The sequence below is a fragment of the Mesoplodon densirostris genome, chromosome 14, assembly GCF_025265405.1.
Source record: "Mesoplodon densirostris isolate mMesDen1 chromosome 14, mMesDen1 primary haplotype, whole genome shotgun sequence".
NCBI lineage: Eukaryota > Metazoa > Chordata > Mammalia > Artiodactyla > Ziphiidae > Mesoplodon > Mesoplodon densirostris.
The window spans coordinates 1,518,480-1,544,651 of NC_082674.1; the positions used below are offsets into that span (position 1 = coordinate 1,518,480).

Genomic DNA, 26,172 nt, shown 5'->3' on the forward strand with positions numbered 1-26,172 from the left:
CGGACTCCTGGGCGGACACGCAGCACAGGGCTGCAGTGTGGCCTGGGGCAAGGTCTGACCGCTGGGGCTCGGGCGGGAGGGAGATGAGCCCTCTGAGGGCCCCTGGGACTTTTAGGGAGCGCCCATCTCACTTTAACAAACTTCCTTATTGGGACTCCCCTGGCGGTCCAGTGGATAGGGCTCCTCCGTTCCACTGCAGGGGCTCGGATGCGATCCCTGGTCGGGGAACTAAGATCCCACATGCCGTGCTGCGTGGCCAAAAGTAAATAAAAATATAAAAACTTCCTTATTGTGGAAAGTCGCAAACTCACAGAAGGGTTGGATTCAAAACTTAATGTCAAACGTGCAAAAGTAGAAAGGGCAGAGTGATGAGATACCACCCAGTCTCACATCCTGACTCACCAGGGCCCCTCCCCGTAGTTATTTGGGAGAAACCCCCAAACAGAGCCTCAGCCTCAGTGTCTCACCTGAGGGTCTGAAACATGTGCCAACACCCTCACCTGCCGGGGTCCACACGCCCCATCTGCCTCCTAATCTCGTGAATGGTCGTCCGCCCGGGTCCGCGTGTGCTCTGCGTCCTAAGCTGGGACCTGGTCTGAGCAGCGTCTCTGCAGGACGCCTCCCTCCCTCTTTCTTTCTTTCTGGGTCCATGTTGAGGACAGCGATCTGAGCACCTTCCACGGGGGCCAAGCCTGGGCCTCCGCACCCCTCGCCCCTCACCTGGCTACGACCTCAAGTGGCCACACAGGAGGACCCCACTCCACCGTTGTCAGGGTCCCTCTGGTGCTTCATACGCAGGTGAAAGGTAAACCAGTGTATATGTACAGTATTTTACGTGTATTCATACCACGTGTATCATTTTGTATTTCGTCTGCATTTTCAGGGCTAGATGGACCCTGTCCTCAGAGAGTGACACTTACACGGTCACTAGGCAACATCCGTGGGACATCTGTGTTTACACAGGGAGGGCTCTGAACGTCTCTTCAGATACATTTTCTAATACTTTTTCTTTTTTTTTTTTTTTTTCGGTATGCGGGCCTCTCACTGTTGTGGCCTCCCCCGTTGCGGAGCACAGGCTCCGGACGCGCAGGCTCCGGACGCGCAGGCTCAGCGGCCATGGCTCACGGGCCCAGCCGCTCCGCGGCATATGGGATCCTCCCAGACCGGGGCACGAACCCGTATCCCCTGCATCGGCAGGCGGACTCTCAACCACTTGCGCCACCAGGGAGGCCCTAATACTTTTTCTGATGGGGATTTTAGCAGGTGTTTTGGGGGAGGACGCCTTCGTACAACAAATGTGTTCATGAGGAAGTTCTGAGGTGCTGGTTCGAGGAGACGTTTGCATCTGGCAACTGTGCAGGACTCTCCCGAGAGGCCAAGTGACCGCCGTGCCCACTGCTCTTCCCGGAACCTCCCCGGGCCCTGCGCTCGCTCACGGAGCTTCTAGATTTACAGGGGACGGGGCAGTGGGACGTCACCGCAGAGGGTGACATAGCATCCTGTTAGTGCTCACTGGGGCCAGCATCCCTGAGGCCTGTTGCTCGGAGGCCAGCACGTCGCCAGGCGTGCCCGGGGGCTCCCGGATGCTTGTGGATTGGAAGCTGTGCACAGCGGGGGACTGCGCACCCCGATGCTCCTACCTGAACAGAAGTGGGAGGGGGGCTACAGGACACAGTGAGGGTGGAAAGTAACGAGAAGAAGCCCAGTCGCGTGGGAGCCAGCGCGTGAGGGACTCGGCTGGCTCCACGCATCCATCACCAGGCTGGCGGGGCCCAAACCCGGACGTGCAGCAGCAGGATGGCCTGGAAGCAGTTTCAAACACAGACTCCTGGACCCACGTTGAGGGTCAGAACCGGATTTCAGTCTCCAGTTGCTTCTCCTTGATTCCAGTTAACTGAACTGCCAGCCGAGAATGACAAATAACGGTGTCCTTCAGCCAGAGCTGGGAACTAAATTAGGAGACACAGACAGGCCCGCAGAAGGATGTGTTCTGTGCAAACACGGCTGCACCGTGTTCCTCCCATTCCGATCCAGTGACTGCATCCCAGCCTGGGTCAAATTTGGAAGTGTCCGGAGCAGGCCAGGCGCTGGTGCCGGATGGCGGGTGCCCGACGAGGGCACAGTGCCATCTAGTGGCGGCCCGAGCCAACCGCACCGGGTGCCCTGGGTCTGCGCTGGTCCGGGATCTCAGGCCAAAGTCCCCTGCCCGAGTCCTGCCAGGGAGCGACCCCGGGGGGATCTCGGTGTGGTGAGAGGAGAGTCCTGAAGCGGAGACCCAGCGGCCCTTATGGAGATGCTTCTAATTAAAACCAGACTTCAGGCTCCAGGCAGCAAAGAGTTAACCTGTGTCTGCACCAGCACCCACCTCTGGGGCCCCAGACGTCTGGCCCAGGCTCCACCAGGAATTCCTGGGAGGCTCCGGGCAGACACTGCCCAGGGCTTCAGAAAGGGACAGAGGAGACGCAGGCCCAGCGTTTTATGAGGACATCCCCCCGAGGGGCGCTTCCGTCAGGAGAACATCACCCCTGAAAATAGCTCAATAAGCAAAAATTTCTGGGAGGGGGTGGTTAGAAAGACTCTGCAGTCCACTGGGAGGAAAGTAAGAAAGTCGAGAGCGCGTGGGGTGTCTCGCTCTGGTGTTTGTTCACGGCCCAGAGTGGCTCAGGAATCGAGAATACAGGACCCCGATGTGAAAGGCCCCTGTGACTCAGTCTCTCTCCCGAGAAGTGCGGGTGGGCCGTTATGTACCTTGTTTTTTTCACTATTTACGATTTCACCATTGATGTTAAAATCCTCTAGTAAGGACGTGATACCTCCCTGTACAGCATAAATTCCTATGCCAATGCCACCCTCTGCATCGTAGCACTGTGGACATGTCACCAGCTGATTCCTGGTGACGGGCACCGCACTACTGTTACCCTCTGCGTCATAACATTGGGGACTCTCGGGGGCGGGCGCTGCAGGCAGACGCTGAGCGAGGGAACCGGCGTTAACACCGAGGGCACACGTCACGCTCACCGGAGCAGCCAATTTTGAATTTGCTTCCTGAGACCACAGGAGGATGTGTTGGGCGCACAGGGTGTCCTCTGACACCCATGGAATTTCTGCCCCCAGATTATTTGTCTGAACTGCTCCCATCTGAGTGCGAAAGGGTGTCCTTGTGGTTCCTTCTCAGCCCAAGATGTGGATTTGGAGTTTATCCCCCCGCAACGTTCTGAGTTTCTCCAAAAACATATTTGGTGTCGAAAGCATGCCCTGAGCCATGGAGGGAGGGAATCGTTAGGGCAGGAGCCTCTGTGCCCACCTGGACCTCAGGACAGACGGGGGTCTCCCAGTCGCAGGTGTTCATTTGCAGGGGCTGTGGGTCAGACAGGAGAGTAGCAGGCTTTGCAATCGCTTTATTTCTCCTGCTTGATTCCCCTCCATCCATGCATTTTGATAGCATTATGGAGGAATTAGGCTTTAGCGGGCATCTGGGTCCCAGCTGGTGGGTATCACAGGATCGCTGGGGTCTCTCCCCGCCGAGGATGCAGGACTGAGTGGCTCATGCGCTCCTGGCAGGGGCCGCTGTTACTCATACTCTTCTGACCCCCTTTCTTGCTTGGAATTACTGCTGAGCCCGAGGGCGCTCAGTACCACTGCTGGGCAGGTGAAAGCAGGTATGGAGCCAGACAACCTACAGGGATGGCCCTTAGGAGGGTCTTTCCTCAGGTGTTCTTTTCCTGACAGTGTTGTGACCGACACTGCTGAATCGAGGAGGCTCCAAAGTTCATCTCTTGGGCGAGTGTCCCTCTGGTGTGGCTGAGAATGACGTTTGTTCATGACAGCGAGGCTGGTACTTCCGGCAGGGAGGCCTGGGTGCTGGGGAGGGCTGGTCCTGCAGTGCCCAGGAAGCCCCCAGGCTTCTTCTGTGACTGTTCCTCTGGGGGCAGCTTGGCCGATGGGGTACCTTCCCTTCACTGCACTGGTTACTCGCGAGGTCTTTCTCAAAACTCAAAAACTCAAGATCTTCTCAAAACTCAAAACTCTCAAGCTCTCAAAAACTCAAGACTTTTGGTCCTGGAGGTTTTTCTGGTTTCCTTCTTCCATTTTCTCTCGTCTCTCTACTTTTTCAGAAACTCCTAGTTGTTGGTTATTAAATCACATGAATTGTTTCTCTATTTTTAAAGTATTATCTTCTTTTCTCACCTCTTTATAATTTAAGGGAGAGTTCCTCAGCTTTGTATTCTAATTTCTATGTGGATTTTTAAGTCTTACTTACCTTTTTTTTAAAGAGATCTTTCTTGTTTGAATGTTTTTTGAATTATGAATATCATAACTTATAATATTCTTTCTATCCTTTTCTGTCTGATGACAAATCACAGTTTTTTTTTTAAAGTCTTCTCCTTCCAGAAATGTCTGTTTTCTCTGAGCTTTTTTTCCTTTTCTGTCTTCTTCTAAGTGTTCTTTATTTTGCTTTCTGTCCTGTTACCTGGCGCATCCTTTAAATAGCTGGAAATCCTAGGCTGTTCATTCCCATTCTCCAGACATCACACCTTTCTCTGGGACCCACTGGTTTCAGGCGTGGAGCACCCCCCTGTCTGAATGGGCTCGAGTGGCCACAGCGGCTCTGAGACAAGCTGGGGGGTGGCGGGGCCTCCACATTTCACTTAATGCTCCTGAGTCCAGCACAAGGGACACCCCTGTGTCCAGATGCTCCTGGGGTCCCAGGCCAGAGCTTCCCACTCCACTGGGGTGACGGGGGCATGGGCTAGACATCTAGGGTCAGGCTGCTTCTTATGGAGACTTTGAACTAGTCCTCTGTTTTCAAGCCTTCTCTGAACCCCCCCACAGAGGGCGCACTGGTCTGTGTGCAGCCCCCCGAGCTCCCCCTTCACCCATGTCCCCCGCCACCCCTTCCTCTCCCGGAGATGCAGGTCTGAGTCATTTGTCCGTCAGCTTTGGAGCTCCCAGGACTTGGTGGACGAGATGGAATTCACTTCTCTTTTAAAAATTTTTTACCGTTTAAAAAAAACTTTCTGGGTTTATAAACTGAGAGTAGGTCACTTCAGTGGAGCTTTGAGATTGGCGGAGATGACTGTGTTCTCAGCCTGTGGCGTCTGACCAGGACTTTCCGTAGAGATGCCCACTGCGGTCCGGGGTCCATGGGCGCTTCGCTGTGACGTGCGTGCTCTTGCCGCCCCTTTCCTGGGGGCCAGTGTGGCGGTCTCTCTCTCCTGGAGTGACGGTGGCCCTGGTGGCCAGATCCTAGGCACACCTGGTCCAGGGGGCGGAAGCTTGAGTGTTGCCATGACACCCAGGGGAGCATCCTCAAAGACAGACCTGTTCTCCATCCAGCGACAGAAGCAGCCGATGCTCCCAGGGTGAGCGGGGTGGGGGTGGGGGGTCAGAGGGCAGAACCACGGGGGATGGAGCCGGGAGCCGGGTCAGCCCTGCCGGCCTGGGCCTAGTGACGCGGGATCACACCTAGTGACCTAGTGTCCCCACCGCCCTGAGCCCCACTCGTTCTCCTGCCGCATCCTCGCAGATGGCGGGGACCCTGCTTCTCTCTGTGTTTCTCCTTTTGCTTGTCTCTAGGAAGCCCGGGGCTCACATTCCTGTAAATCATTGCTGGGGGCTGATTGTGTCCCCAGAGAAATGCTGACACCTTAACATCCAGAACCTGTGACAGGACCTTATGGGAAATGGGGCCTTTGCAGATGCAGTTGAGTCAAGATAGAGTCGTGCTGGGGTGGAGGGCCTAGTCCCGTGACTGGGTCCTTACGAGAGAGACACAGAGGAGGCCGGTGACGACGGGGCAGAGACTTTGGGTGACACCCAGGATTGCCGTCCCCTCACCCCCCTGCCCATGTTGTGACCTGTCTTCCGACGCCAAGAGGATAAATTCTGTTGTTTTAAGCCACCAGTTTGTGGTGTGTGCCAGGCAGCCTAGGAAACTGATCCCATCATACTTGTTAATTAATTTTAGACTCCTAATCCAGATGTTTCCTCATCTCCTATGATATTTCTATCAGTTTTTCGATATGTGAACATAACTGTTCTGTAAATATATGAGTTTTTGCCATGAGCTCAGGCGGCACTGACGCGTTGGGGGGGTGACAGATGATAACAGAGGAGACCCCCCCGGCGCTAAGAGCTCAGGGTAAAGGCGCCGCAGGAGAGGGGTCCCGGGGCCCGGCCCCCTGGCCAGTGGTGAGAAGTGTGGCCAGGTGTGTCCTCATCCAGCTGGGCCCCTGGCTGCACAGGGGGACTGTTCAGGGTACGTTCCGGGAGGGAGGACCCGGCATGAGGACGGCAGAGGGGGACCCCAAGGGACACGGAGCCACAGAGCTTTGGAAGGGGGACCGGCCGCAGTGGGTCGGGGCCTGCAGGGCGTCCAGGGTGGGAGCCCCCAGCCCGCGTGGGTCACATTTCAGCTTGTATTAACTGAAATCCAACAACGTTAAGTGTCATGGGGACTGAACGTCAGCCGTGGGCCTGGCAGCCTCACACGTCTGGTGATGACAGAGCAGCCAGAGGGACACGGCGGCCGGTCATGCATTCTGTGCCGGGGGGCGGCATCGGCCTTCAGAGGGGCTGGCGGGAGAGCCCCGGAGTGTGTCGTCATCGGTTCTTCAGAGGAAGCGAGCCTTCTCTGGGGGCTCAGGCAGGTTTTTGGAGACAGAGTCTTCTTGCAAAGGGAATTCAAGGAGGAGCGGGCGACCGTGGGCAGACATGTTAAACTCACCTTATGTCTAAGACTCTGTAGCATGTGCAGCAAGGACTGGAGTGGCCCCGCTGACTCTCTCAGGGGTCTGAGGTCACGGGGGCATTTTCTCCCCATTTCTCTAGAGTCACGGAGGCTCATGACCTGCCAGTGACACCACCCGCGGGGCCAGTGCACAGGGCTCTGGCCTCTTGTGCTATTTGGTTCCCAGGACGTTTCTTCCAACTCCACGCTGTTCAGGGGATGAACAGAGGACACGACGTGCCGGGTCCACGCAGGCCTGGACGGGGCGCCCGGGGGGCCGGGGCAGCTCGCAGGGAGGACGTTGCCTTTAGAGGATGAAGACATGATGGGCTCGGGGCCAGCGCTGCCTACCAGCAGACCTCGGCAGGAGCACACCAACGAAGACAGTCTTAGTGTGAGCGTTTCTCAAACCGTCGTGAGGGCCGGAGCACGGGGGTCACAAGTTGTGTCCAGGGGAACGAGGCCAGGAAGGAGGCGGGGGGCTCGGGGGGGTTCTGGCCCAGCTGCCTGGCCCTCCTGCTATCAGGACGTGGAGGGGATGCTCCCTCTGCAGGGTGTGGGCCTGGTGACTCATCCCAGCCTCATCTTTGTGCCCTCATGTCCCTGCGGCCCTAGTGTCTGGACCTCAGGGGTGCGGGGAGGCCTGGCCATGTCGGGGTGCCCCCGAACGCTACCCTGCTGACCGGGTGGGGCTGCACGGCACCCACCAGCTGGGGGCTGGGGTCACTGCGGGAAGCCGTGCGTGGGAACCAGTGTTCCTTAGCTGATGCGTTTTTTCGTTCTTCCTCTTTACTTCACCACCGGCTTTGCTAGAAGGAGAAGCATGTGCTGCCTTAGAGCTGGAAGCAGAGAAAGGGCTTGTGAGTTTCAAAGTCTCAGTGTTTTGGAGATGCCGGATCCCAGAGTCGGAAAGAAGTCAGCGCACAGGCTGTGGTTCTGGAAGAATTCATCCTGGCGAGATAAAGATTCCTAGAGAAGGGGAAGGAGAAGAGATGGAGGAGCGAAGAGAGCTGAGATGATGGTGGTCCGGAGAGGAGACCCGCGCCCGGCAAGAGACGGGGCTGCAGCAGAGACCCGGCTGCCGGGGACAGACTCCCAGGCCCCTCCCCCGAGAGCAGCCTGGCTGGGAGAAGCCCCCAGAGGCCCCACCACCTCTGCCCTTCAGAGGCCTGGGGAGGCGGATGCTGGGGGGAAGCTGGCTGGAGAGGCCTGGCGGTGCCAGGAATACCGAGGGCCAGCCACGTGGGCTGACGGCCAGACGAGATGACCCGGGAGGCCCCAGGCTGCCCGCTGGCCGGCAGGGACACCCTTGGTGGATGCAGGGGCCACAGGTGCTGGAGGCCCCAGGCTAGGCTCTTGTCCCACACTGAGGACAGGATGGAGAAGGTCACAGAAAATGGGCGGACGTGTGGACTTTGGATTTCTTACAACACAGTCACATTTTAGAAACTGCTGAGTTCCTGAAAACCTACTTCAGGTTCGCTTAAGAATTGAGGGCGAAGTTGTCCTGATCGGAAATGATCGGAAGAGTCAAAAGTTCCACGTGAGTCTGTGTGTAACTGAGATTGAATCACACTCTGGACCTGAAAGCTTTGAAGACTTCAGTTTCTCCATCTGTTTGTCGGAGAGAAGAATGACCTTGTGTGTTCATATTGTTAATTTTTTGTTTGTACATTGCTTTTCCCTATAAAACTGTGACAGGCCAAGCTTCTTGGGGCAGGACTGTATTAAGAGATTTATTTCTCCACAGACCCCTGCACTGTGGCCAAAGTAGCAAGCTTGTGGGAGGCCGAGTTCTAAACCAGCCCTTGGGTCCCTGCGAGGTGCCCAGACCAGGTTAGCCCCATCCTGGAGAGAGAGGTGCTGGCGATGGGGTGGCCCCTCCCATGACCAGGTGATGGGGCGGACCCTCCCGTGACCCGGCGATGATGCATAAACAGCCCTGGACGGCTGGAGGGGCCTGTCCCCCTGCCGTACTGTGGGCCGTGTGGCCAGCACCTGAGGGATCCTCCAGCACTGAGAGCCACCCTGGTCAAGAGCCAGCAGGAAGATGGAGCCTCGGTCCTGGAGTCTCGAGGAGCTGAATTCTGCCAAGACCCGGATGAGCTTTGGGGTGGGCCCTGGGCTGTGCGCTGGCTGGGGACGCACCTGCAGACACTTTGGTTCTAGCTGGTGAGGCCCGATTCTCCACCCTGCAGAGTCTGATGGAGCAGCAGCGTGGTGTGACTTTGAGGCCCTGCATTTGTGGTTCTCTAGGGAACTGGTGAGAAAATGTCCAGAAGCCTGTGGGGGAAGCAGCCTGGGCGCGTGTGCCACGGGGAGCCCAGCTCCAGGTGAGGCGGACGCTTAGGTGTGTTCATCCAATCTCTGTCGGCTGCGTCCCAGGCCCGGGAGAGACAGGCGGGTGGACGTGGATGCGCTCCGGGAGGAGGGGTCTGAGAACATCGAACGAGGTGGTGCTTCCCCAGCAAAACCTCTGCTCAGGGCCGCCTGTGGTCTCAGGCCCAGGATGCTGGCAGCCGTGACCCCGGCTCCTAACCTTCATGGGCCCTTTGGGATTCACGGTTTGGAACAGAGGTTGGATCTGAGCTTTCCCCTCCTTAGTGCTTTTCGTCAGATATTGGAATGCGGAGATTAAACAGTCGGGACGCCTGAGCTGCTTTCGGGGACAGTGGTCGGTGCAGGGTGGTGCCCAGGGGACGGGCCGAGCTGTCTGATGTGGGGCCTTTCCCAGGGGGGCACCTGGACCAGGGATCCGGCGGGAAGCTGGGCTTTTAAGGGCAGTGGATTCCAATCCCCCGAAAGCTTTCCCATGCAGTTGTGGGACCAGTAAGGCCAGTGGTCCAAGGAGCAGCTCCAAGGAAGCGGGTGAAACGGGGGCAGTGAGGCGCGTGGCCGTGGTGACCGTGGTTTCTTGGTGCCGGCGGCTCAGCCCTGCGCCCCTCCTCTGGGGGCGCCGGCTCCGTCGGGGCAGGAGGCCTGCAGCCCCGGGGGGAGCCTCTCCACGGAAAGGATTGGTCCCTCCGCGGGGCCTCACTGCACCCCTCCGCTTGGGGGTCCCACCCCCGCGCAGAGCAGAGGGCAGCCCCCTGCGGGGGGCAGGGGGTGCCGCGTGCCCGGCCTCTTCCCGCATCCGAACCAAAGCAGAGCACAGGGCTGCTCAGTGTCCCTCTGTCCTCCTGACGGGCAGCCTGGTCGGACGACTCAGGCTTGCGGAGTGAAATGGGGGCCCAGCTGGCTAAGTCCCGCAAACGCACCAGAGCAGCACGAGGTCTGCTCTGCATGCAAACGTTCTCCACCCCCGACAGCATCTACTCCTCTGGAGGGGCCACCTCGACCCTCCACCCTCCTCACCTACTGCAGCTCACAGAGAAATCCGAAATGGAGACGTTTCCTCTCGTCGCAGAGTGAAGTATGAGGTTTCCAATATGCTTTTGTCAAACAGAAGACCACCCGCGGGTCCGGGGGGCCCTGGCCATGCCTCCTGTCCACCCCCCTCTGGCCAGGAGGCAGCAGGAGCAGGAGGGTGGGGTTCAGAGAGGGCGCGAAGGGGTGCATGACAGCCCCGGGGGCTGGACGAGAGCCCAGGAGGCAGCAGGTGCAGGGCTGGTCTGCAGCCGGATCGCAGCTCCTGGGCTGCGACGCTGTCGAGTCTGGATTTACCATCAGCGGGTCTTGAGTAAGGAACTCTGGGGCTGCTTCAGTGTCCTCCATCCCGACGTGTGGCTTGGACGAGCATGGCCCTGGTCTCAGACTGAGAGGGAACGCAAGGCCCACCTCCATGCTCCTGGGCAGACATGGACCCGTCCTCAGAGGCCAAGGGCAGTGGGCAATCCTCCTGGTGGGATGGCTGGGCGGGACGAAGAGGTCAGCCCTCTTCACTCCCTCTCCCTGGGCTCCAGCCCATGAGACCTGATTTCTTCAGTACCTGCCCTGCAGCAGTCCTGTGTTTGGTCTTGCAGATGCACAGACAGACAGACAGACAGACTGGGATACAGATGGTCCACGGATGAAGCCCCCAGACAGTCCTTGGCTGAATCCAGCTTTCTCCTTACTGGCAGTAGTGTTCTCCTGTCTAAAATGGGAACTATGCAGATCTCAGGGAGCTGTGGTTGCCTGTTTACGTAGGTTTTGGTAAAAGCTATGGCTTCCCCACATTACAGAGAGGCAGGTGCCTAAAGGCTCGCTCTTCTCCTTGGGCTCACAAGGACTACCTTCCCCAGCATCCCACATGAGCAACATTTCCCAGCATCCCAGGTAGACTGCATTTCCCAGCATCCCTTGTACTAGGTGATGCTATGAACCTGCTTCCACCTGTCGGATGTAAAGGAAGTGATCCGTGCTCCCACATCTCCTGGGTGGATCCTGCATGTTCTTTCCCTCTCTGGCTGTGGAATGAAGACCACCCTTGGAGAATGTGCTGAAGGTGGCCGAGCCCTTTTCTCCTGTTGCCTCATCCAGTTCTGTCATGTGAGCAAGAGGTAAACTTCCACTCTTTGGAGCCAGTTTGGGTGTATCTGTTAAGGCAGGTAGCCTATCCAGCTCATATTTACATTAAACAGGATGGTTGATTGCAAAAATACCTCATAGTAAGTACTCAATATGGTGACTCATTTTTACCACAATTCTCTTGGAAAGTATCAAGCACAATAAACATCCTAAAAAAGCCTATCTACTCATTTATAAAGAACTGTAGAGGAACTGAAAATAAATAAACTAGGTCATGTGGTTCAGGTGGAAGAGGTTTAAGGAGGTCTGGGAGGTAATTTTTAAAAAAATTATCTTGGTCAAGCTCAGTGAGAGATGACTTGCTTCTAAGATTATTTATTTATTTGTTAGGGTTAGAATCATGGCTTTAATTTTGGAGAATCTTCCTGATCTACATAAAGTGGTAAGATTGGGGTGATAGCACAGTATGATCAGCACACCCGCACACAGAGAAGCGGTTCCACAGGTAAAGACCCCCTGCCCACGCCCTCCCTCCACCCCACCCCCTCCCTCCTGCCCAGCCCCTCCCTCCAGCCTGCCTCCCTCCTGCATCACTGGCCCCATAGTGCACACAGTCCTGACACCTGCACCCAGGCTTGGGGGCTCTTCCCGGCTAGCTGAGCCATTGCCCCCGAGCCAGTTGAGACCCTGGAAGAGCATCGTCTCTCCTGTCCTTGCTCCTGACACCTCTAACCCTGACCCTGGAATCCCGAGTCCCTGTACCCTTTCGGGCACCTCATCGTGCCTCTGAGGAGACCCCAGTGCCTCGGTCTGCCTCTCAAGATCTGGCCTCATCAAGTCCCCGTGACCACTCTGTGCCTTTAATTCTTTTCACCCCTTGGTTTCATTCCTTCGGGTAAATCTCGTATCCAGATTCACCCCTCCTAGAAAACCCTCCCTTGCTCCCGAGCCCCTACGAGCTACTCCCAGGTGTTGTCTCCCACCCCACCGCCGTTTTTGACACAGCCAATCCTAACCATAGTGTAAGCCAATCCCTAGTCCTTTATAGCAGATCTGCCCGGGAAACAGGGACTGGGAGGAGGTCCTCCCACCCATCCTTACACGGAAGAAATGAGTGGAAATGATTTTGCAGCCAACAGGGACTGTGGGAGCTCAGGGCACTTGTCACCTCTCAATGTCCTTTTCCCAGAATATCCGTGTGGTCACCTCTCAAAGAGGAAAGTGGGGCGAGTGGGCTTCCCGGGACCCGGAAGCCAGGGCGGGTGCTCCCCCTTCATCCACACACCTTAGGAAGTGATCCTTTATCATCTCGCTGGGTGGTCACAACTTGGAGGGAAAAAGGCAATAAAACAGGAATTTCTGTTTCCTTCTACTCTTTTCCTGATTCTAAAAGCTGCTTTGCTTTCATGGCACATGGGTTGTACAAGGAGCCCTGCATCTCAGGGTACCACCCATGTCTTTCTGGGAGGCCCTTCCTCACTGAGGCCTTAAAGGTCTGGGGAACCAGACGTCCGACGGGCCCCGGGCCTCCGGGGGAAGAGGCATTCGGAAACCCTGCCAAGCCCGTGTTTGTGCCCAAGCCACGTTCCTGCCCAGGATTTCGGTTCTTACACCTCCAGGGAACAACGTTTCATCTACACAATAAAATAAATGAAAACTTGTTCAACAGTTGAAAACTGCAGGCTGATGTGCAACAAGACATGATTCAGCCTTAAAAGGCAGGCGATTCTGACACAGGCTACAATGTGGGGGGACCCCAGGACGCTATGCTGTGCGAGATAAGCGATCACGGGTCAGACACCATGTGATTCCACTTAGGTGAGGACCAGAGAGTCAGATCCGCTGGACAGTGGGAGCCAGGGGCTGGGGCGGGAGCTGAGAGTGCGTGTCTAGTGGGGGCAGGGTTTTCCTGGGAAGGTGAAGGGATCCAGAGGCGACAGTAGCAGTGGCTGCACAACAGTGAGACTGTGCTTACTGCCCCTGAACTCACACTTAAAAATGGGTAAGACGGTAAATTTTATGTTATGTGCTTTTTAGCACAATTAAAAAAATGCAGGTCAGCTGTCTCAGGGTCCTGATCGTCTCTCTAACCACTCTACCCCACGCCCGCGCCCTGCCAGACAGATTCACACGCGGAGGGAGGGCACCCGCCCGTCACCCGACACCCCTGGGTTCTCAACCATTTCCACGCAGCATCTACATAATCTTCCTCCTCAGAGGTGACAGGTAGCAGGTCAGACTGTTCTGATTAAGCTTCACAGTGAAATAAAGTATCAAAGTCTCTGCGCGGCTCTGCCCACCACAAGCAGGGCCCCCATGGAGCTGTTTCTGAGATGCTCTGAAGGTCCACCCTCCAGCTCCATCTCACGGTGGAGCTGTGGTGCCCTGGACCAGAGCCCCGCCTCCCAGAACAGGCTGGGCAGACCAGGCTGGTTGGTGGTTCCCTGGACTCGGGGAGCTCCTCCCAGGTCCCTCCTTGGGGCTCTGGGTGAGCTGTCTGCAGACCCAAGGGTGCGTCACGGGGAATTCTAGGTGAGAGAGATTCTGCCCAAGTCACAGGAGTCACCGGCTGTGCCTGTCTTCACTAGACCTGTCCAGAGATTCCCTCCAGCTGCTCAAGGCAAAGGCGCCTTTGAATCAACACCCACCTCCTGACCAGAGGCCCTGGGGAGATGTGTCCCTTGGGGGAAAAGAAACAGAGAAGGCCAGGAACAAGGAAAGCCTGGGTGTCTTTACTAGATCACCTCTGTCCTGGCACCTGGGTGTGAATCTGGAGGGTGATCAGGTGTGTGGGGTGAGCCCAGCAGCACGGGGGGGAGGGGTGAGCCCCGAGGGTCCTGCCTGGTGGTAGCAACTTGAGTCTGGGGCCGTTGAACTGTCCTCCCTGCGAGCCCTGAGGACGGGCTGAATAACCAGCCTGCGAATGCGAGTAGGATCTGCTGGGTGGCTCTGAACAAAGGGTTATTCTTCCCACTCTAAGGCAACAATCCAATCAAAGGCTTGGAAACGAGCAAACGCCACACAGGTGGCAGTTACGCATACGCCCCCCTCTTCTGCTGTAGTTTCTGGAAACTGAGTGCTTACGTTTAATCAGAGAAGTGGAGCTTGTCTTCATTTGTGTCAGATTAGCCAACCAGGTATACCCTCATCCATAGGTCATGTGGGCAGGAGTTTTAAATTTTTAAAAAATTTTATTGATTGCCCAAGACTTAAGGAAGTAGGCAGTTTTTGGAGGACATTTTGGCACTTCCTATCAACATGTAAAAACTAGCATTTTTGCTTCTAAGACGGTACCCTGAAGACACTCTGGCACAGGGACACTCTGGTACAGAGGTCAGCAGAAGGGAGTTCCCTGCCGGGTAACATCCCGTCTAGAGTGGAGACTGGGGGCCACAGGCCGAGCCCTCCCTCTGAGCAGGAGTGAGACGTTTGCCGGCCAAGGACACGCCTGCTACCAGCTGGGCCCAGGGCTGTTCTGGCGAAGGGCCAGCCCTCGTCCCATGCAGACGCCTAGGAAACACTGGGATCTATTTCTATCAGAAAGAAGAAACCGGTGTGCCATGGGGGTCAGGGGTCTCTGTGCCCCTGGGCACGTTAAGCCGGGCTGCGTGCCTCTTTGCTCAAGGGCGCTTTCTGATGGGGGGACGCGGGGACTCCCCGCCTTGGGGAGAGTCAGGGAAAGACACTCACGTCTCTCTTTAGGCCCCTTCGTCCCGTCTGAGTCTCTACCCGGCGCATCGTCATGCATCATTCCGTTTAGCTCATTGTGTATTCCATGCAGTTTTTCAGATGGAGGCAAGGCACACGGGGTTTGTGGTCGGAGAGGCTGAGGGAGCCCCGTGGGTTTACATTGCATGTGTGATGCTGTGTCCCCCCACCTGGATCCTGGGAAGCTGGGGCACGCCTGTGATTTGTCCACGTCAGTCACTCATCCTGACTTCTACAGGGAGCCACGTGCTTCAACAGAGCAAGCCTCTTCTTCTAAGGCAACGTAATCGCATATATAGATATTTTACAATTAAGCAAATAACAATCAATGGCGATGATTGGCCCTTCTGTAGGTTTTCTGATGTATCTGATGAGGCCCCTGTAAGCAAGTGCCACCCACTTTCCTCGAGTGGGACCTGCCTGCAATATTCAGCCAAAACGAATAACTAAATCCACAGGTACTCCTGTGAGTGTGTGTCGTGCACGTGTAAAATGACAGCCTATTTCTGCGGATCCTGATCAAAGACATTCGGAAACCTCTACGTACATACAGACGTGGTAGGACCAGTGTGTGCTTTTCAAAACAAATTTGTGTGTTTCTTCCTTTCCCGAGCCTCAGAATGTCATGAGTTGGTATCATAGTCTCCGGGGTCTCCTCTCTCAACCTGAGGGGTGGGCGTGGCACCATCGTGGGCCAAGCGGCGCCCCCGGCCTCCCCACGCCGCCCCCGGCACAGAGCCTGGGCTGGCGCACTCACCTGCGGTGCGTGAGGAAGCTCCCACTGACGTGCCCGGAGCCGTCACAGCCCGGCGTGGGGCAGGACATGCCCTCCGTCTTGACGGACTTCCAGGAGAACTGGGAGCCGTTGAGGTACCCGTCCTTCTGCCTTTTGGCCGCCAAGGGGCAGCCGGATGCGCTTCGGTGCGAGGCGTACTTCCCGGTGATGTGGCCCTGGCCATCGCACCCGGGCACGGGGCACCTGGGGGACAGACGGGCAAGCTTGGCTGTCTCGCCACCCTACGCCTGGTGGCCCCCCAGCAAGGTCAAGTTAACCTGACAGGAGAGACAAACCAGCATCCTCTACTGCAGCAGAAGGAAAGAAAAAGAAAAGTCACGAAAAGACACCACCTAGTGGAGCTGTGCAGTAGTTCACCCTCCTGGAAACCCTGGTCCAGGCCAGGTGGGAAGGTTTTCGGGAACAGAAAGTCCAGGCTTAGTGAGGGATGCAGATGCCGTGCGTGAAAAGGAAGAACCAGTTTGTTGGAGCAAGTGAGATGCGGGCATCTGTTCGAGAGGCAAGTCACAGCTTTTATGGTGGAGATGTGCAAAGTCAATGGGAAACTGCAGGATTATTTTTAAAAGATTGTCGTATAAACCTGTGTTCTCAGGAGCTAGAGAATATTCATTTGTTTGGCTATGTTTTCTGAGACCACAGGATACCCCTCCAGCTAGATAGGTTTTTGAGCAGCAGAGGTGGTATTTAGTTAAGTTTCCTGGCATAGCTTTGTCATGAGGTACCCCAGGAGCACTTTTTTTTTTTTTTTAATAAATAGGAAAATCATTGCTTGGAGCTAAGGTTCAACAACAGGGTAATTAAATCGTGCTTCTGAAACTTCTCTATTGCAGGTTATGGCAAAGGGCTGAGGACTCACAGCCAAACCGCAAACACATTTTAATTTTAATCAAAACTTTTCTTCAAAGACACTGAATGAATGAGATTAAAATTTCAGGAAGATGGCAACAGGTTTATCTCACAGACTTTTGAGACCCAGGCTCACCGGGCAGCGGTTAGGGGCAAATGCCTGTGGGGAGGGGGAGGGGGCTAGCCTTCTACCCACCGTGCTCTCCACCCCGCCTTAGCGAGAAGCAGAGTATTGACAGCTAAGCGACCTTCCTAAGCTGGAAGTCAGCCAAATGTTCACTTTAGCTGTTGTAGTTAATAATTTCCTATGCTCTTATGGACCTGCCTTTCCCAGTAAATTACACTGCTTTTCCCATCCAAGGTAGAGGGAACTTTCTTATACTTAGGTTACTCAGAGCATCGGATGGATGGATATTTGGTTATCACCTTACCTGTCATTTAGAGGATGGTTTTGGTCAGTTAGCAAGTGTGCATGGTCTGGTTTCAATGCTGTGACCTCACGCTTGACCGACCTCTCCAAGCCTGACCTCCCCGCCAGCCCCCAGCTTCTCCTGACCGCCCCCCCAGGCCCCAGCTTCCCCTGACCCCCCCCGCCCCAGTCCCCGGCTTCCCCTGACCCCGTCCCCCGGCCCACACACCTGATGGGCTCCTGGTCTTCCTTGTCCTCTTTGCTCTGTGCTATCCTGATGCCGCTCTTCTTGGCTCTCGGGCAACCTGAAAGGCTAAGGAAGAAGCGTGATTTCAGGAAGCGCCCACGCTGTGCACCCTGCAAGCCCCTTTCACTGTCGATGGGGCTTTGACGCAGTTTCCTCCAGCAGTTGGTGCTTCTTGGCATGAAAACGATATCCTGGGGGCAGCTCCTCTGTGCTCCCCCTAGGCCTTCAGACACTATCAGGCCCCCGCGAGGGCGCCCAGAGCCTGGGTGGGAGAAACTGGTGTCAGGAGTCGCCAGGAGAAGCTGGGCTGACTTGCCAGAGGGGGATGAGCTTTCTGCACAGAAAGGGCCACGAGGAGGAAGAAACACACACCTCCCCATTCCTTCTTGGTGGCGTTCCTGTGGCCAGATTCCAGAGCCCTTCGTCTTGGGAGGGGGCGTGTCTTGGGCATCCGTCCCCATTTACCTGAATAGGGCTTCCCGTGGCATCTGCAGAAGATGCAGTGCAAGTTGACCAAGCTTATTGTAATTAATTTTGGAATTTTGGAAATAGCGGCTCACGTTGTCTAAAGGAACTCTGCCAGCTGGAATGTCTAGATATGAGTTTTTTTCTGTTCAACAACAGCTAACTGTAGGCTATTAAGCTATTAGATGTGAGATTATATAGAATAAGCGGGAATTTTTGCAGAGAACTGGAGAACCAGGCACTGGACCGTTTCTGGAGCCCCCAGGGAAGTGTGGCGGCAGAGGCCCCAGGGCTGAGCCAGGGTGGGATGTGCCATCCGCTCGACCGTCCTGACCTCAGTACGTGCTTTCCCGCCGGGTCTGGCTTCTCTCTGAGCACGCTGGCCTCAGGCAAGGGCCTGGCTGTCTTGTGGGGCACCCCCATCACCCCGTCACCCCATCACAGCCGTCTCCTTGGTGCTGTTACACGTTTGTGCAGGCTCCTGGCTCCTCTCTGTAAAGTTGCAGCTCCCGGCAGGGGCGGGGCAGGGTCCGGAGCCCCCCGCCCCTCGAATCCCCGTTTTCAAGCGCTCCATCTCCCCTGGCATGCGGCCTCCCTCCTCCGCCACTTCACCTGTCACCCTCTACAGGACAGCAAAAGAGACAGGGTGCGTGCGCCTTGATTCACTCTCTCCCGCTCCCTCCATCTCTCTCCTCCTTTTTTTGAATAAAAATTTAGAAAGTGAGGGCTGTGTTTTCACGCCTCTGGCCTCTCCGGGGTCTTCTGTGAGAACTGCTCTTATCCGGGCGGGTCACGGGGACCCGCGGGAGCCGGGATGCCGCCTTCACACTGCACGATCGGCTGCAGCTCCTGCCACCCTGCTGGGGCCCGCGTCCGGCCTCGGCTCGGCGGCTCCGTGAGCTGGAAACTCCCTGGTCCGCTTGGCTTGCTCTGCTCGTGCCGAGCCGGTCCCCCCGCCAGGCCCTCCTCCGTCCTCATGCTGCCACGGCTCCTTGGGCTCCAGGTGCCAGGCGGCGATGACTCCCAGCTGCCCCTCTGCAAACCGTGCTCCTATGGCCGTTCCCGGGTCTTCTCTCCCACGAGTCCTGTGGCTCTTCTGTCCTGAGTGCCTTCTGAGTCGATGTCACTCCTGCTGGTAGGATGAGGTGTCAGAGCAGCAGGGCTCAGCTGCACGCACGTGCGGTCTGCTCAGTCTCCGCCCGCTTCCGACTCACTTCAGGATGGGCCCACACCCCTGCACGCACCACCCAAGGCTCCTGGTTCGGGTGCCGCCAGCCCTGCTGTCCCTGCCCCACGCGGGACTCATGGAGGCTTCCGGCATGTCCCGGTCCCGGCCAAGCCATCCTCGGGCCTCACATCCCTCCCCGTCTGCTTGGCCTCAGCCTGGACGGTCTTCCTCCAGGAAGTCTTCTCTGCCCACCTGCCATCCTGACAGCAGCCCTGGGGCTCTCACGGCCCCCGGACCCCGTGGCGTTTCTCACTCCATCCTGGTGACTGTCCATTCGCTCGTTCACACGAGTGTCAGTTCCCTGTGTGTTTATTCTCCCTTCTTCCTCTGATTCCCAGGCCAGCGCCTTGCGCAGAGCAGGTCATAGTTAGATGTTTGTCGTGAGTTAATCAGTGAATGACAAGAAGGGGTGGGTGGGACTCGCGGATCCCTCCCGGGAGCCCGTCTTTCCTGCCTGTCCCCAGACGGGGACCTTAGTGGTGAAGGGAAGCCACAGGCCGGGACGCTGGCCAGGGAGCCTGGCCCTGTCCTGCCCCCGCCTCCTTCACCCTGAACTTGGGAGAGAGGTGAGGATCTGCGTCCTCACCGACACGGGACTGGGAGTGAAAATAAACTGGAACAGAACCAAAACCGAACAAATAGTACAGCAGGGAACTTAGTGTGGACCCGACTCTGACTCTGAGGAAACCTTGGCTCTGACATGGGCTGGCCTGGAATCCCGGCATCCTTGTCTAGGTGAGGAGGTCCACAGCCAGCTCTCGCAGGCCAGTCTGGGGTCACCGTCACCTCTGAGCGTGGGTCCCGTGCGCTGGCCCCTCACATGCCCTTAGGAGAAAAGCAATACTCGGAGAGTGAGGTTATACATGCAAATGCTCTTGGTACATAGTGAGTGCTCAGTACAGCTTGTCTTTTGTTGTCAGAGAACATTCTGGAGCCCGAGGGGTGCCACTGCTCTACGAGATGAGGAGGGGTCCCGAGGGAGTCAGATTCGTGCAGCATCACCATTTGTGAAAAACCTGGGCGCCACCTCTGCCTCGGAGCACCCGCTCCAGGCCGTGGGGTCTGCTGTTATTTGCAGGTGGGAGGATGGCATCGGAGGAGGCCTGGGGAGGCCACAGGGAGGACCTGGCCAAGAGGTTGCTGTGCCAGCCTGTCTGGAAACTGCAGAAACAAGCCAGCCTGGAGAAGGGTCAGGAGAAGAGAAAAGAGGCCTGGAAATAGGATCCTTGAGGGAGATAGCTGAAGCAATGGGTTTTTCTATCGTGGTCTGAAGACACGAAGACCAAGACACAGCCTGAACTCCTCTGTGTGCGATGCTGAATGAGGTTTCTCTGCTGAGGACAGAGGGGAGACAAAGCTTCTGAGGATGGGGATTTTTTGATAGAACATCAGAGATGGTCAAAAATATTGATTAACATGGACTTAAAAAAGCTTCAGAGGTGATGTTGAGACAGAAAACCACCTCACCATTACAGCCCAAACAAGAGCAAGGCAGACCAGACCCCCCCTGGGGGCGGTGGGGTGGCCCTCCTTTCCCTGTGTGAACTTCGCAGGCCGTCCCAGGTGCAGAGGTCCGTCCACGACCAGACGTGTGACACTGGCAGTGGCCACTCGGCTGAGTTCTCTCTCTGACACGTAATCGCTCAGAGCCTGTTTCCTCCAGTGCAGAGAGAAATGAAATTACCTGCTGCTCAGGGTGGCTCTGAGGCTGTCAGGGCCAAGTAGACTTTCCTAGCTCCCGGGACAGTGCCTGGGACACACAGTCCCTGGTGGCAGCTACAGCAGGGAGAAGGGACCTCCTGTAATGTAGACAGCATCTGCACGTGTGCATTCGGCCTGGGGGCCGGGGATGGGGGAGTCCCAGCCACAGTTGCTCAGGGGGACCCAAGGGTCCTCGTGCTGTGACTGCTCTTCCCCCTGGAGCCTGAGGATGGGCGTGCAGACCTCTTTCTGTTGCGCTTCGCAGACCTTGCCTTTCTCACCAGCTGAGGGTTGTGGCCACTCCGAGTCAAGCAGGTTCTTTTGGCTCCATTTTTCCAACAGCACTTGCTCACTTTGTGTCTCTGTGTCACATTTCAATAGTTCTCGCACTTTTCAAGCGTTTCTATTATTGTTATATCTGTTATGGTGAGCTGTGATCAATGATCTTTGACGTTACTATTACAAAAAGACTACAGCTTGCTGAAGGCTCAGATGATAGCTAGCATTTTTTTAGCAATACAGCATTTTAAAAACTAAGGTAATTACGTCATTTTAGACATAATGCTATTGCACACTTAATAGACTACAGTATAGTGTAAACATAACTTTTATATGTACTGGGAAACCAAAAACGTGTGTGACCCGCTTTATCGTGGTCTTCGCTGTATTGCAGCGAGTGGTCTGGAACTGAACCTGTGGTATCTCTGAGGTGCCTGTGGCTGCCAGGTATCCTGGCACAATTTAGCAGAAGGCTGAGGAATCGGTCCCTGAGAGGAATTTCCCTGTGGTTTGCATGTAGGTAACATTGCCTCATGTTCCTGGAATGGATCAAGTAAGAGTAACCCCGAAAGGCGTGTTTCTATGTGTACTTACGACCTTCAAGGGTCATCGGGCCTGGGGGGCTGCTTCTGTCTTTCCGCAGCGTCCAGTGTGCAGAGGACTCTTACCCTAGCTCCACTTCTGCTCAGCCAAGAGCTCAGGACCACTCTAACTTCTATGCGTGGAAGGTATTCTCGGATAAATGATACTGCAAAATGTGCTCTGCTTTTAATATGCCACCCCCTGTAGGGCTGTATGTAGCACTGAAATGTGCTGAAAGCCAAATCAAATTTACTTTCCAAATGTACAGAGCAATCCTGGTGCTGTTTAGTCCAGGCACAGAGTATAGCTTAAATCCAAGCTTAAATTACGTTTCATTCACAAGTTTACGCTATACGAATATACCCACCATTCTAAGATGTACGTTAAATGCATGCACATATTTAAATTATGAATAAATTTACATGATGTCAAACCAAAAAAAAGTAGTAAAATAGACATTTTGATATGAAATGACCAGTAAATGTTCACTTTTAGTTTGCAGGCATTATTCAGTGCTGGAAATTCTAAGATAAATTAAAATAAAGAGTAGCATAGAATGTGCTTGACTTAGATACTTAACTAGAGCTTTATTTTATTTTATTTCATTTTCTCTAAACCAGTGATCCTACTCTGGGGATCCCTTTTGGAATGTATTCACCCTTGTTCTATATTCACAATACAGCAGCTGGCTCTGGGCCGCCCAGTAAAACCAGCAAGACAACCTGGCAAGGCTCCTCTCGACCCTGTGGTGCATGGCAGTGGCCCTGGGAACATTCGGACATGTCTGCAGACACCTAGTTGTCACGAATGGGGATGGAGGTGCCACCGGCATCTAGTGGGTGGAGCCAAGGATGCTCCCCACCATCCTTCAACACATGGGACGGCCCCCAGAGCAAATAATGATCGCACCCCGAGTGCCCACATTGCCCAGGTGGACAGCCCTGGTCTAGAGAATGTGGTGTTTTCATCAAGTCAGGGTGAAGCATCCACCCATAAATCGAATAATTCAGTTCTCCTTGTTGGTCATCATAATCCCTACTTTCCCCAGACCTGAGCCACAGAAATGATGCTCCCACTTGGTTGGAAAGTGAACACAGAAGCCTGTGGCCTTAAGGAGGAAACAGCCCACCCTGCCAGCTCCGTCTCTAAGCCACGCTGAGCCAGGCAGCCCGGGGGCGCCCCCTGCTCTGAACGCTGGGATCTGGTCACTTGGGCGGCCACACGGTGTGGACGCCCCGTGACCCACACAATCCGCTCTGCCTGTGGACGGTGCACGGGCTGTGGGGTGACCCACACCACCTGTCCTGACTCCCTCCCTCCCTCTCTCCTCCCCACTCCTTCCTCTCTTCTCTTCATTTTTGTTGCTGTTTGTGCTGGGGAAGCATTTAAAGCTGAAGGGCTCACCCACGTTCCGACTGCCCACTTTATAGTCGGACTTGAGAGGCTGGCGAGGCGATAGCTGTGCTGTAACAGGGCTTGTTTCTTCGTTGGACGCGGCGCCCCTTCCCCACTGGAGACCTCGAGTTACGGGGGTCTCCGTTCAGAAAGGCTCTTGTCCTGACCTCGGCTTGTGGATCCTGACTGAACACGACAAGGAATTCTGGCTCCTGCCCGCGGGGTCTAGACCCAGCTTTGTGCAGATGTTGTACCAAAAGGCTCTTTCAATCCACTTCTAACATAGGGCCTGGTGTGAGACAGACGTTTATAAACTATTCAGCGACCGTGGGCCGCTTGCCGTCTCGTACGACTGACTCTTCACTCTGTCCTTAGCAGCTCCCTGCTCTTTGGGACCGGCGGGGCCTGGGATTTGTAAGGTCAAGCATTTCTGTGTGTTCAGCTCTGCTGATCCATGCTTATAATAACCGAACGGCTTTGGGGCTCAAATCTCAATACTTAAGGGATCCACTCTCAGTGGGATTAGCATGCTTTCTCTCAATGGCTGTTCTCTGGCATCTTATAACATCCTAGCTCTTTTTCTAGTCCCTTTTCAATTTAGAAAGACGTGCTCCTGGGTGACTTGAGAGACGTTTCTGGCAGATGGAGCCGGTGGCACCGTGAGGGGGACGTCAGAGGGGGGCCGTGGTCCCGAGAGCTGGTGTTCTAAGTGAGGCCCCTGGGGACAGCCCCGTTTTGTGGGCGAGGGTCTCTAGACCCTTAAGTCACCAGTGGAGGCAACCCGAGCCCCCGTTAGGGGTCCCGAGCATGGAGGGGGTGCTTGCGGGAGCGAGCCGTGCATACCTCCGATGGGAAGCGTAGTTGCCGGTGATGTGCCCGGAGCCATCGCAGCCAGGAGTGGGGCACCTGCAATTACAAAGGCACATTGAAAGGCATCAAACCCCTGAACAAGTCACTTTCTTATTTATACAGTTCCAAAGTCTCTTTAATGCTGAGCCTCCCTGGGTGAGGAGGTGACATGGAGCTTGAGGGTCCCCACCGGGCTCGTGGGGCATCCCCATCCTCGTCCACCACCAGGTGCGGCTCGGACCCCTTCTCCCCTCCGCGCATAGCGGTGCCGTCCAGGGACCAGTGATCTCGGGGCAGCTGCCCCTCCTCCACAGCCGTGCAGCACCTTGGTCCCCAGGTGTTCACCCCACGTTCCCACCCCTTCCGTTATTACTTTAAGTTCAGTGGAACCAGTCACCGCAGGGCCTCCCCACCATCCGAACACAATGCGAGACTGTTCATGAAAAGGCACACACGGTGGCCCGAGGCTGGTCCCCGTCTAAACTCAAAACAGCAGCGTTGCAACAGGCCCATCACAGTGACCCCTCCCAGCCCTGCTCCTGGTTGGCCCCGGAGGCCGGTGCGGGCAGCCCCCTGTGCCAGCCCTGGGAATTAGACTAGCTGTCTTTCAGACCATCATCGGGCACGCAGGTAGCTTTGATTTACCTTAAAATCCTTGTTACTTTTAACTGACTTGAGTAGGGAGTAGGGCACAGATCTCTCTCGGTCAACAAGCCAAGTCAGCTGACACGCTGAGATTAGTTTGGGCACCTACGCTGCCTGTGTTTAAACCTTTCCAGGAAACTCCGTGCAGCCTCTTAACTACCACATTGCCACTGTGCTAATGGGAGCAGATGTTCTTAAAAAGAGTTTTATGATCATTGCCCTCCGTGGAACTTCTTAAATACGCCATCTCAGGAATAAGCCATCCTACAAAGACACTTTCACTTCAACCTACATCAGCTGCATTTGCACCCACCAGGAATGTAAGAATTAAGGACAAAAATTAAGAAAAAATTTTTTCTTTTCACTAAATTTTAACTCTCAATAAACAAGGATGAGATGATTTAGTGACAATATTACCACCCAGCAGTAACACTCAGATCATGCCCTGTGCTCCTCCCCACCCCACTCAATGAGCATCTGAATTCCTGGCAAGGACAAAAATCACAAATTAAAAATGGTTAATAAATGTGAATGCTTCTAAGATAGTTCAATTTGCTTTCCACTCAGAAAGCCACCCTGGATATTGGATGTTGGGTTAAGGCCAGCAGATTACTTGCTTACAGACAGACTTTCTCAAAATCAGTGAGAGTGTCAGGGAGTATGCTGGGCATTCATGCAGCTGGGCTGAGTTCAAGGGTGTGAGTGTAACAGTTTGACAGTTAGATGTGCAATCAATTGTTGGTATTTAGAAACTGCCAATTTTCATTTAGTCCTGAGAAAAGGAACATGATTACAGATCTAAGGTATAGAGTTGATACTTGGCATAGCCTATGAAGGGTTAAAGTTTATAGACTGTGCTGTGGGAGAATAAAAAAGGCATTGAGGGAAAAGGGGTTGAGAAATTGATGATGTGTGTAAGTGGAATCAGGGTTTAAAAATAGGAGTTTGAGGCAGAAGGAGTTTGACGCTGTCCTTACATCAAAACAATACCCTGAATCAGATTGTTGGCCTGACTGTCAGTAAAGTAACAGCTGTTCATGAACTGAAAGTTTGATCTCAAGACTATTCCCTCAATAATGACTTAAATGACTGAATTTAACTGATTTCCCAAATGGCACCTCATGTGGAGACACCCCTAACCCCAGAGGGAGGAAATTTTGAAAGGAATAAAAATCATTCTAAGAGAAGCCAATCTCCACGCGCATTTCTGTTTCGAAAATGTATCAAGAAGCAGAAATGTTTCCTACCAGCCAATAATATACATGTGGCCTTGCTTTTTGGTCAAAAGAAAAAAATCCTTAAAGTCTTCTTAATTTAAGCGCCTAGTGCAAATTTATTTAAAATTTTTTTATTTAAACATGAGTAGAAATTTTTTAATGTCTTTTTTTTTGATAGAGGCAGGAGGAGGTTGACATATTCTGTTCAAATTTAAGTAGGCATTTTAATCAAAATCATGCAAATGAAAACCAGAATTTACTAATTATAAACAAAAGGAGAAAAGGATTTTGGAGTAATTTATGTGTGTTTAAGCCATTTACAAATGCATCATCTGATAAAAAAGAGGCTTTTAAAATGTCCTTTGTCACCATGAAAACAAAGAAAATGTTATTGGCTCATTTTCAGAGCTTTCACAGTGTCAGGAAAGAATAAACATTCCCAGAAAGAGGCCTGGCTTTCTTGAAAGGTTTGTTATTATTTTCAGGGTTTCAAGTTCGACCGATGGGGTTCAATCCCTGGCCTGCCAATTGCTGGCTGCGAGAATGTGGGGAAATTAAACCGCCAAGGCCACGCCCCTCAGCCGGGGGCAGAGGATGGAGGAGGGGGCTTGTCGGTGCTTGTTCGG

The 26,172-nt window shown here is 54.6% G+C and overlaps 1 protein-coding gene across 3 annotated transcripts in view; it reads right to left on the reverse strand.

Annotated features, from left to right (window-relative positions):
* The window catches only part of MYT1L (myelin transcription factor 1 like), a 135,930-nt gene that overhangs the window by 11,760 nt on the left and 97,998 nt on the right, over nucleotides 1–26,172 (reverse strand). For all 3 annotated transcript variants that reach the window (XM_060117030.1, XM_060117029.1, XM_060117031.1), the window contains exons 15-17: nucleotides 23,679–23,741; nucleotides 17,168–17,251; nucleotides 15,645–15,866 (exon numbers count right to left, since the gene is read on the reverse strand). In XM_060117030.1, the coding sequence (XP_059973013.1) occupies nucleotides 15,645–15,866; nucleotides 17,168–17,251; nucleotides 23,679–23,741 (369 nt within the window). The remainder of the gene's footprint in view (nucleotides 1–15,644; nucleotides 15,867–17,167; nucleotides 17,252–23,678; nucleotides 23,742–26,172) is intronic.